This window comes from Psammomys obesus, unplaced genomic scaffold (assembly GCF_907164565.1).
Source record: "Psammomys obesus unplaced genomic scaffold, mPsaObe1.curated_primary_1811, whole genome shotgun sequence".
Taxonomy (NCBI): Eukaryota; Metazoa; Chordata; class Mammalia; order Rodentia; family Muridae; genus Psammomys; species Psammomys obesus.
In genome coordinates this window covers 42437359-42449634 of record NW_026585504.1, presented here as the reverse complement: position 1 = coordinate 42449634, position 12276 = coordinate 42437359, and the positions used below count along the sequence as shown (strand labels likewise).

General features: G+C 43.3%; 1 protein-coding gene across 2 annotated transcripts in view; it reads left to right on the top strand.

Moving 5' to 3' along the window:
* Agbl2 (AGBL carboxypeptidase 2) overlaps positions 1 to 7475 on the top strand; it is a 38855-nt gene extending 31380 nt beyond the window's left edge. For both annotated transcript variants that reach the window (XM_055604385.1, XM_055604378.1), the window contains 4 exons: positions 108 to 230; positions 715 to 822; positions 3143 to 3229; positions 6683 to 7475. In XM_055604385.1, the coding sequence (XP_055460360.1) occupies positions 108 to 230; positions 715 to 822; positions 3143 to 3229; positions 6683 to 6856 (492 nt within the window). In that variant the 3' untranslated portion in view covers positions 6857 to 7475. The remainder of the gene's footprint in view (positions 1 to 107; positions 231 to 714; positions 823 to 3142; positions 3230 to 6682) is intronic.
* The last annotated feature ends 4801 nt before the right edge of the window (positions 7476 to 12276 follow it).

The window sequence follows — 12276 nt, the reverse complement described above, 5'->3', positions numbered from 1 at the left end:
ATGCGGGCTACCACCTGCTCACTATTACATGAAAACTGCCATGTGAGTTATGATGAGCATAACTCAGCAACCCCCTCTGACCAGTTTCTCTGTCATTTCTGGAACAGCTGAATCAGAAGATGGTGTTAAAGAAACCAAAAAAGAAGAGACTGCAGACTAGAAAACAGCGAAATGAGCAGTACCAAAAAAGTTATTTGATGCGGGAGTTAAAGTTAACAGAAGATGCCCCAGTAAGCCATCTCTGCTGCCCACTTCTGCCGTTTATCATCGGTGCTCCAAGGCCGAGGCAGGAGACAGGGCTAGAGTTTATTCCCAACCAGAAGGGGTGGTGGGAAGGGGGGGGGTGCTTTCTGTTTGGAGGTCAGAGTTCTTCCTCAGGTCTTCTGATGTGTCTGAGCAGATTTCAGCCTCATCCCACAGGTCCTCTCCTATCCTTCACTCAGACACAGCACGAGAAAGAGGCGGGAGCTGGGGAGTGTTAGCTGGAGCTCAGCTAGCGTGGCCGGGTGGTTGAGATGAGGGTCAGGAGGGGACGCCTCTCCCCCCGTGTTTGGAGTCTGGGAATATGGTATGGTAGTATGGTAATAGTCACCAGAGCCACCCTGCCTAGACTCTGTGCTTTCTGTAGAGAGAAGTGCTTTCAAGAGCACTTCACTGGTGGGTGAATTGGGTAGATGAGGATCAACTGGAAAACTTTTCACTCAATCCTTGCAGGGAAGGCCAAGATTTGCTTCTACTCTGCACAAGAAATCTACTTTTTTGAAAAGTCCACAGAATTCTAGTTCTTCAATAATGAGAAGTGAAAAGCCAAGGCTCAATGAGGTATTTTTGCTTGACTCTTTGTCACAGGTTCTCTGATTTCTCCAATTAGCATATCAGTCCTGCTAGGTGAAGGACGCAGTAGCCATTATGTTACCTGGGGATGAAGATGATGCTAACATTGCTTTGGATTAAAAACTGAAATCTTATATCAAATATTGATGATTTGTGATTTTATATGAAGAGCATGAGAGGAGGCGACTTTACTCATCCATACATGCATTCATACATACACCCACACATTAACAGACTGCCTATGGTATGATGGGTCCTTTACTGGACACTGACAGTGCAGCGGTAAACAAGACGCCATCTTTTCCTGAGATCTCAGGTGCTGCAGAGGAAGATACACGGAGAGGAGGCGCCCAGACAGCTTTCAGTGCTTTAGAATCTTACAGCCGAAATCCTGATTCTCACTGGATATGTTGGCACACACCTGTAATCTGAGCACTTAGGAAGTAGAAGCAAGGAGACCAAGGAGATCCACTTGAGATCTAGTACCAAAAGGGGAAAAAAGTAGATTTCAGAGTAAAAGTTTATGGCTCAGTGGTAGGAAACTTGCCTTCTGTGTGTAAGGCTCTGAGTTCAGTTCTCAGCAGTGCTTTAAAAAAATGTTTCTTGAACCAGGCATAGTGACATAGGCCTGTAATAACAGCTCATAGAGAGACTAAGAAAGAAGGACCACAAGGTCAAGGCAAGTCTGGGTGCCTTAGAAAGACGCTTCTCTAAATATGGAAGAAAAGATCCTGGAAAGATGGCTCAGCAGTTAAGGATGCTTGCTGTTCTTGCAGAGGACCTGATTTCAGTTCCTAGCACCCACATCAGGTGGCTCCCAGCTGTCTGTAGCTCCATCTCCAAAGGATCTGTTGCCTCTTCTGCCCTCCACAGGCACCTGTATATACACTTATACATATATGCATACATACATACATATATACATACATATTGCCTTTTCTGGCCTTCACTGGCACATGGCATACACTAACACATACATACATATACACTTATACAGATATATATGCAAACATATACACAGTCACTCACATACACACACACACATACACTCACATACACACACCTCACAGGTTTTGATACAATAGTGGCTGGTTCTTAGTCGATTGGATAGAAAGAAAATGAGCCTTCCTCATATAGAACTCTTCTCTGTGGTTATCAACAATACAGCAAGTCCAGTGAGTTCCAACTGCACTATCCTGGGGAAACCCCACAGAGTGCAACCATTTCAGCTCAACACTAAGGACTACTGAATGTCTAACACATGTGCCAAGACCACAAGCTTTCAAGTCTGTTCAAATTCCAGCCCCATTCCAGCCCAGTTTGAGAGACATGACTCTGAAATTGGAAAATTCTGTACCATGAAACTGGTTTCATTAAAACAAACAAACAAACAAAAAACGTACTAACAAGCATCATATAAAAAGTCAGTGAGTTGACTCAGTGAATAAAGACATTTGCTGCTCAAACTTGCAACCTAAATTTGATTTCCAGAGTTCACAGTATAAGGAAAGAAACTCCCACGGGTTGTCCTCTGACCTCCACACATGTCATGCACACAGTTGCCCACTTACACACACACACACACACACACACACACACACACACACCCCAACACAGTAATAACAATACATTTTTATTATGCAAAATTATCTTTAGACAAGGTTTGGCTCAATGGGTGGGAGCCTGCTGAGGAGGCGTGAGGACCTGAGCATGAACCCCTACTGCCAACGTAAAGTCAGGTGTGGCAGTTTCCGATGTAATCTCAGCGGAGGAGGCAGAGACAGGAAGGTGCCAGGGCCCGGCTGGCCAGTCTAAACCAGTTGATGAACTCCGGGTTTAGAAAGAAACTCCACAGCTGTCACCCTGTCACACTAACATACACAACACTTACACACACAACACGTCCATACAGTACCTGCAGGCCCTGTGCGTAAGTGCGCATCTGGAACTCAGTAAATGTCATGCTTACACCAGGCTAAACCTGACATCCAGAACACTTGCGTTCCTAAGCATTTCTGAGAATCCTCTATTGTGTGAGCTGCTCAGCTGGGAGCGCAGCGTCTGAGATGCTAATGCCTGCGTCAGCGGTAGCTTTAGCGTCGGAGGGGATGGGACACTGGATAGCTCCAGGCCCCTAGGGGTACCAAATAAACATCCATACTGCCCTCCCGGGCTGCCGCTCCTCTGTGTTTTGCCTTCCCTTTTGGGTTAGCCTCCTCAGCCAGTATGCATGAGCAAAAACTGTGTAGTTGATATACCCACAATGTTCACCAGGAGAATTTAGCGAGGATGTATTCATTTATTTTAGACACAGTTAAGTGGAAGAAACAAAGACACATCCCTGGATCCAACACTGAGCAGCCTGGTTCTACCTAAGAGTAAAGAAAAAATTCAGGTACTCACCTCATTTGTACATACACATGCCAGCAGTTAATCTTAGTCAATGTTCTTGTTTTGTTTTGTCTGTGTGTTGTTTTGTTTGTGACAGGTTCTCGATACATAGCCTCTTCTAGCCTGAAACTCATTATATAGACCACCTGGCTGGCTTCATGGAGACTTCCAACCATCTTCCTGCCTCTGCCTCCCAAGTGCCAAAATTATAAACGTGCACTACCACGCCCAGCTTAATTAATTTTCACACATATTGTGTGATTTGGATGAGTGGTGCTTCTCTCCACACTGTTACCTTCTCAGATTTGTTCTGCTCTGGTGAACATCCAAGGTAGTTTGTACCCTCAGGCTCAAACCACCTTGGCCACTCTGGGGCACAGCCCTCAAGGTAGGACAGGATTAAAGCTGGCTCACACAGAGCTAAAATTTGGATATCAAGAGTTTAATCTCAGGTTGGAGATTTAGCTCAGTGGTAGAGCGCTTGCCTAGCAAGCACAGGCCCCTGGGTTCAGTCCTCAGCTCTGGAAAAAAAAAAGGAAAAGACAAAATAAAAAATGATCTATTTGTTTAAAAAAAAGTTATTAAAAAAAAGAGTTTAATCTCAACTAGTATCTATTAGGCTGCCATCATTTTGAAGATCCATGGAAGTATGTCAGTTGAAGTTGATAGTAGGTATGTAATGTTAGTGTCATAGGATGTCATCATGTCATGTCATAGTTGGCATGTATGGCCAGCATTAACAATGATCACTCAAAACTGAAGTATATAAATATAAATGACTTGTCTATTTTATGTTCATTTTATGTTGCTGTAACAGAATGCCTGAGGCTAGGTAATTTATAAAGGAAAGGAATTTGTTTTCTGTTTTGTTTTGTTTTTTTTATTTTTGTTTTTTTGAGACAGGGTTTCTCTGTGTAGCCTTGCCTGTCCTGGACTCTCTTTGTAGACCAGGTTGGCCTGAAACTCACAGAATCTGCCTGCCTCTGCTCCCCAAGAGCTGGGATTACAGGAGTGTACCACCATGCCTGGCTGGAAAGGTATTTGCTTAGCTCATGTTTCTGGAGATTAGAGTCCAAGAATCCTTTTGATGCCTTGTGCTGCTTCAGAACATACTAGAAGAATAAGAGGCTGAATGCACAAGGATCAAACTACAAGGAGCAGCTTCAATTTTGTTTTTGTTTTTGGTTTTTTTTGTTTTTGTTTTTTGTTTTTTGTTTTTTGACACGGTCTTTCTACATATCTTTGGCTGTCCTGAAACTCACTATGTAGACCAGGCTGGATTAGAGATCTGCCTCCCTTTGCCTCCCAAGTGTGTGCCACCATGCCTTGGCAGAGTAGCCTCACTATATAACATTTTTTTCTAGTAATTAATACAGCCCCTCAAAATAGCCCAGCTCTGTAAGAATTAAAATTTCTGAATGAGCTCTTAAGGCCCTGCCTCCCACACCACCACGTGAGATTCAGAGCAGATGGGCCGTGTTCAAACCAAGGGTGTTTGTTTTTAAGATGTATCTATTTATTTAATGTAATGAATGCTCTGTCTGCATGTACACCTGCATGCCAACAGAGAGCATCAGACCCCAGTATAGATGGTTGTGAGCCACCATGTGGTTGCTGGGAATTGAACTCAGGACCTCTGGAGGAGCAGCCACTGCTCTTAACCACTGAGCCATTTCTCCAGCTCTCCAAGTTTTTACCTTTGTAAAGCAAGAGAATTATTTATAACATGTCCTTCTAATAACACATCTCACACCCATTTGCACTTAGTGACCGCAACAACTAATGAGGCTCCTTCCAAATAACCCTGGGTTAGCTGTGTGTGGTGGGGCCCACCTGGAATTCTAGCCACTTTGGAGGCTAAGGCAGCTGTACTAGTGAGACCCTGTCTCAGAAAAGGAGAAAAGTAGCTTAGGCTTTGGGCCCTGGGTGTGCCAGTAGGATATTCCTCACATGTGTCTGGGTAGAACAAAGCTGAAAACCTCTGCATTAGCTGAGGTAAGTTGGTTATACAGTGAACCATGCGAAGTCTTCCCATCATGAAATCTCCGATGTTTTTCTAGGTTTTGCATAGGTTAATTCTTGTGTAGATGTTCTCATTTACCTATGAGAGTCTTCTGGAGGACCTGTCATTTTGAGACTCCAAAAGATAAAATCCTCGAGGAAGAGTGACACATGATTACCATGGAGTAGTACCAACTGAAGAGGAAGGCTAAGGGACATTTAAACGAAACTGAAGGTTGAGGCAGAAGGATCATATGCTTGGGGCCAGACAATGATTTTGAGGCCATCCATGACAACATCCAAGACCTTGTTTCAAAAATAATAATTATGGAACCTGGGCAGAGTGGCACATGCTTTTAGTCTCAGCACCTAGGAGGCAGACATAGGCAGATCTCTGTGAGTTTGAGGCGACCCTGGTCTACAGAGTAAGTTCCAGAACAGAGAAGGAAGCAGAAGGGAGACTTGATAGAGTTGGAAAGCCAGCAGTGAGAACCATATAGAGATGCAAGGGCGGAGGAGTCAGGTTAAGTTGGAAGCTAGCTGAGAGACTGCCCCAGCAAAAGGCCAGCAGCCTTAAGCTTTTATATATGTATGTATCTCTATATATATAGATATATACATATATATGTATATATACATATATATACATATGTATATATATAGATATATATACATGTATATATGTATATATATACATATGTATATATATACATATATATGTATATATCTATATATATATAGAGAGAGAGACAGACAGACAGACAGACAGACAGAGAGTAGAGAGATGGCCCAGCAGTTAAGAGCATTTACAGCTCTTCCAGAGTACCTGAGTTCTGTTCCCAGGACCCACATGGAGGCTCACAGCCATCCATTCCATGCCAGGAGATCTGATACCTTCTGGTGCACATAAAGACACACAGTAAAAGCACTTGTTTTATTATGGATAAAATAGCTTTTCCAGAAAAGACTTTAAAAATCATACTTTTTAGTAGGTAATCAAGTAAGAGTTGTAGCAGGCTAACAAGTGAGGAGCTTGTCCTCCTCCCTCATTCAGCATCCATCACTTCAAGCCTGTACGTTACAAAACCGTATGTACAACTGAAACATGCTGATTAGCCTGTAACAAGTGTGTCAGATATCAGAGCTGGAAAGGCGGGCAGCCCCTCTGGCACACTACGTCTCTCTTTCTTTGTGTAATGTTGGTGGGCAGCTCATAAAAAGCACTCCTTCTGCTTCCCAGACCAACGGCAGTGTTGCCCGTTGTCCTCTGCTTGGCTAAGAAACTAGATCAAATGTCTGACTCACCTCTGCCCTGCATCACTGTCAGCCATTTTGGTGTTTGGGGAGAAAATGCAAATGTTTCTAGTTCCTATCTGCTGAGGCCAGCCTCAAGCCTAAGGATAACGTAGACACTGCCGCAGAAAGTGAATTCAACTCTTTTGTCTTGTTCGTGCAGAGCAAGAAGCCAGGCTTCCCGGCATCATGCTCTCCAAAGAGAAGCACAAACTCCAGCCTAGGGCCAGCTCCAGATGTGAAACAAAACTGGTCTAAGACTAGATGCCCTGCCACAAGGAAGGACCATGCCACTCTGGTGGCACAGCCATCCTTGCACATATACTCATTCCCATAGGTGTGCTTTTGCTGTGACACACAGGTGTTTCCTCCCAAGGTTCTGGGGAAGCTTATTGGTTTGGTTCAGTTTTGTATGCAATGCTGGGCACCAAATCTATGGCACTGAGCACACTGGGCAAGCGCTTTACTGTTGAGCTCTGTCTCAAGCTCTCTTGAAAAGGTTGTGGACTGGACTTTCTAAGGTGGAAATCTGTGACTGGAATGGAAACTGTTTATGATGTAGCGTGTCGTACACTCCCCACACACCGACTTGGACTCTGTACTTTCTTCCACTCTGCACATATTCTCAGATGCACACCTCATGAATTCAGCAATTTTTCCCTAAAATGACATTACATTTTGATGTATAGAAAAGCCTTTATTGAAAGCTGAAACATGTATTTCAGCAGAGTATACCTCATTTTAACCAATCTAAAGTTAGATACAAATCAGTTTTTAAAAGATCAAACCATTTTAAACATGTCTTGGGAATGTGCCATGTGAAAAAGTCCTGTGCCAAAGTTTCCAAATGGTGAATTGCCAGTCAGATTGTGGTGTGACAGGTTTGCTCAAAGGGAGATATTCTTACATAGAAAAAACAGTTACATGTGAATTTCATGTTCCATATATTATGTTCAACAAGGTTATGTAAATTTTTAATTCAATAATTAAAAATTGTTCTCTTGAGTTAGTTTTCCTTGACTGTTTTACTACATAATCTAATGTAAAAAGATCAGCCCTTTATTTTCTGTGATCCCTCATGAACACCAAGCACAGTCTTCCAGCTATTCATGTCAGAATTCAGAGTCACATTAAAGAAGAGTCACTCAAGTGGGCATGGTGGCTCATGCCTATAATCCTAGCACTTGGGAGCACAAACCGTGAGTTCAAGGCCAGACTGTTCTACATCCCAAATTCTAGGCCAGCCAGGGTTACAAAGTAAGACAAGACCTTGTAACATTAAAAAAAGGGGGTTAATCCAAGGTAGGTACAGTGGCTCATGTGTAAGTCCAGCACTTGAGACAGGAGAATTGCTGTGAGTTCCTGAGTGAGACTCAGTCTCAACAAGAAAAAAGGAAAATAGAGAGAAAATACTTCTGCTCCTGTAGGCCAACTCCTACTTTTATTTTATTTTTGTCACATTAAATTGAACGTTTCGTAGCATGTTTTTCATTTGTGTGTGTATGTGTTCATGTATGCGTGGGTACATGTTCATTTATGAATGTATGTGTTCATGTGTGTGCGCATATTCATGTATGTTGTAGGTGTTCTACATGTTCACGTATGTGTGTCGTGTGTGCCTGTCCATGTTCATACATGCGCATGCCTGTACGTATACATGTTCACATACGTGAGCATGTGGAGAGCCTATCTCCGGTCCTTTCTAAAAGGCCTTCCTCTTGGGGCTGCATGGCTGGTGGGGCAATATTACCATCTGGTGGCAGCATATGCCCTTTTCTGCTTGTTTTTAACTTAATGTGCGTGTATGAGCACACGCATGCACAGTGGAAGTTGATGGAGGACTCATGGGAGTTGGTCTTCTCCGTTCACCATGTGGAATCCTAGAAATCAAATTCGCATTGCCAGGCTTGGCAGTGGCTGCCTCAAACTATTGGTGAGCCATCTCACCAGCCCCCTTTTCTGGATTTGGAGAGGTAAGGTAACCACAGCTCTTGCTTGTCTTCTGCTTTTTTTTTTTTTAAACAGGCTGTCATGTACAGGCTGCACTCAAACTCATTATATAGTTAAGGGTGACCTTTGACTCCTGATCCTCCTTCCTCCACCTCCCAAGTATTGGGATAACACACATGTGCCACTATGCCTGGCCTGATCACAGCTCCTGAAATGCCTGGCGTCCTGGTACACACCTGTGATCCCAGCACTCAGGAGACAGAGACAGGTGGATCTCTGTGAGTCTGAGGCCAGTCTGATCTAGAAAGCTGTCTAGGACAGCCAAGGCTACACAGAGAAACCTTGTCTCGAGAAAACAAACAACAGACAATGACTAAGTTTTTGTTGCAACAGAAACTCTGTTGGTAGAATAGAAACTGTATAGATACAGAAGCTATTAGAGAACAAAAATCCCGTGTGATTTTTTTCCCCTCCATTTGGCATTTGTCCTAACTTGCTTTCTCTTGCTGTGATAAGCGCCATCACTAAAAGCAACTTGGCAGGTAGGGGAAGGGTTTAGTTGGTTTATAAGTTCCAGTAAGTTGCTTCCAAAGTCCATCACCGAAGAAAGTCATGGCAGGAGCAGAAGCAAAAACTTAGATGCAGGAGTTGACAGCCCCAAACCATCTTCCCTTGAATGGCACCACCTACAGTGGGCTGGAGCTGCCCACATCAGTCATTAATCATGAAACTGCCCTCGCAAACTTGCCTACAGACATTTTTCTTAGGGAGGCATTGTCTCAGTTAAGGTTTCATCTGCTTGTGTCAAGTTGACAGAACACTAAGCATCACAACAGTCAAAGCACAGTCCCTTGAGCCACCCGTGGTGCATGCTCGGTAACCCAGCACTCTAGAAGCCGAGGCATAGCGTCAAAAATTCAAGGCCAACCTAGACTATATATCAAACCCTACGTTGGAGGTGGGGAGTGCGTAAGAATTTTGGAGAACTACGGGATATCCGACAATGCAGAAACTCCTATGACCACTAGCTGTAGTTATATTGTCACAAAATGTTGCCAAAGACATCCGAGTCCATTTTATGAGGCTGTAACCGAGTACAGGAAATAGAGTTGATGAATAAAGGAAGCTCATTTGAGGGCATGGGTGTTGAGAAGATCTTAGGCAGCTGGGGCTGGCTTGAGTTCACTTTTGTGTATTGAGGATAACCTTGAATTTCTGGCCCTCGTGCCTCTACCTTGGGAGCTCTGGGTTTATAGACCTGAGCCAGCATGTCTAGCACAAAACACATTTCTCACGATTAGAAATCCCAAGGTAAAGCATTTAAATTCATTAAATGTTTTTTGCTGGAGACAACACTGAGTCTCAAGGCAATCAAAACCTTCCCCTCATTGCTCAAAACACATGAGCCAGGGAGATCTTGATTTTCTACAAAGCCCTCCTTTGCTAATCAGTTCATTAACCCATGAACCCATTCACCCTCCTGACCCAGTCACCTACCAGAGTCGCACCTCCAGATACCGTGGACACTGCCACATTGGAACAAAGTTCCCAACACTCGGTGGAGAAATGGGAGAAATGTCACACAAAATGCTCTTCTCTGCAGAAACAGAAATGCTAACTTCAAGTTCTCCAAGCTGTTCTCACACTAATTCTGGCTTCATTATCTAGAATAGCAGAGATGTTTCCAGGTCAGAGACTTGGCAACTTCTTCCCCAGATCCCTTTTAAGCTACAAAGCCTACTCTGTTCTTTAAAGTATGAATACAGAGCTGAATGTGATGGTGCAGGCCTGTAATCCATCCTAGCACTTGGGATGTAGAGGCAGGAGGATCAAGAATTCAAATTAGGGAGGGAATGAAGGAGGAGGCTATGGCTGGGATGCAAAGTAAATGACCTGTGATTAATATAAAAAGTAAAAATTAAAAATAATAATAAAAGAATTGAAATTTTAAAAAAAGAGTTGAAGTTCAATCTCAGCTACATAGTGAGTTCAAGGTCTCATAAGTTGCATGAGATCTTATTTCAAAACAATTTAAAAAGTGTATAGGCTCAGTTTAATTGTATTAAATTTGACCAGGGATGTTTTTGTTCATTTCTTTTCTTTCTTTTTCCTTTTCCTTTTTTTTTTTTGTTTTTGTTTTTGTTTGTTTGTTTGAGACAAGGTTTCTCTATGTAGTCCTTGCTATCTTGCAGTTCACTCTTGCTGGCCTCAAACTCTCAGAGATCCACCTGCCTTTGCCTCCCAGGTGCTGGGATTAAAGGCACGCACCACTACTGCCCAAGTTCTGTTCATTCCTGCAAAGGCAAGATCATCTCTGGGGTTTTGTTTTGTTTTGTTTATTATGTAAACAATGTTCTGTCTGCATGTACACCTGAATGCCAGAAGAAGGCACCAGATCTCATTATTGATGGTTGTGAACCACTATGTGGTTGCTGGGAATTGAACTCAGGACCTCTGGAAGAGTAAGCACTGCTCTTAACCTCTGAGCTATCTGTCCAGCCCAAGATCATCTCTCTTAATACTAGCCAAAATCCAACATCTTTATACTCATTTCTTTACCCTGAAGCTGCTTCAGCAAGTATAAAAAAAACCCTGGGATCTATTTTCCATGGTAAGTGGATTCCACCGAGGCTCTGTGCAGTTGTCATGTGATCTATACAAACCAAACTTTCACGTGAAATCAGGTTCACAGAGGCATGTATATGTTGACTGACAAATCTACCGTGGCAAAGCCTGGTACTCCTTCACATCCCGATGAGTGATCATTTAATAATTGACAACCCAAATGTGGTGTTCTACACCTGTAATACTGGATTAGAAGATGGACACAAGAGAACAGTGAGCTGCAGGCCAACCTGAGCTACATACAGAGTTCCAGGCTAGCCTTGGTTACATAGTAAGACCCTGTCAGAGAGAGACAGGGTGGGTCTGGGAGTGGTAGTAGAAGTAAAAGATCGCCGAGGAATTCAGAGAAAGGGCTGAGATGGCTCAGTTGTTAGAGTACCTGCCTTACAAGCGTGAGGACGTAAGGATGGTCATCAGAAAACATGTTTTCAAAAACCATGCCTGTGCATGCAGGTGCCCACAGCAGCCCAAAGACACTCTGGAGCTGGACTTACATATGTTTGTGAGCCACCTGTGCTAGGAACCAAACCTGGGTCCTCTGGAAGAGCAGCCAGCACTCTTAACCACTGAGCCATCTCTCCAACTCCTTCAAACCACGTTATGTGATGAAAATTATGTGTCAAATTACCTTCTGGCTATGTGTTCAAAGTATATATGAGACACTAATGAATTTTGTGTTTAGACTTTGGTTCCTTCCCTAAGACATTTCATTGCATGTGTGCAAAAATTCTAAGATCCTAAAGTACAAAATAGAAAATGCTTCTGATCCTGAGCATTTCAGATAAAAGATGTTGAACCTGTGACACTCCTGAAAATTCCAGTTCTCATTTGACATGTTGTCTTAGTCAGTGTTCTGTTGCTGTGAAGAGACACCATGACCATGGGCAATTCTTTTTTTTTTTTTTTTTTTTTTGGTGTGTGTGTGGAGGGGTGGGAGTTCTCTGTGTAGTGTAGCCTGGGCTATCCTGGAACTCACTCTGTAGACCAGGCTGGCCTCGAACTTAAAGAGTTTGAGGCATGGCAACTCTTAGAAAGAAAGGCATTTAATTGGGGCTTGATTACAGTTGAGAGATTTGTCACCATGGCAGAAAGCATGGTGGCATGCAGGCGGACATGGTGCTGGAAAGTAGCTGAGTCCACATCCGTATCCACAGGCAGCAGGCAGATAGCAAAAGCCCCTGG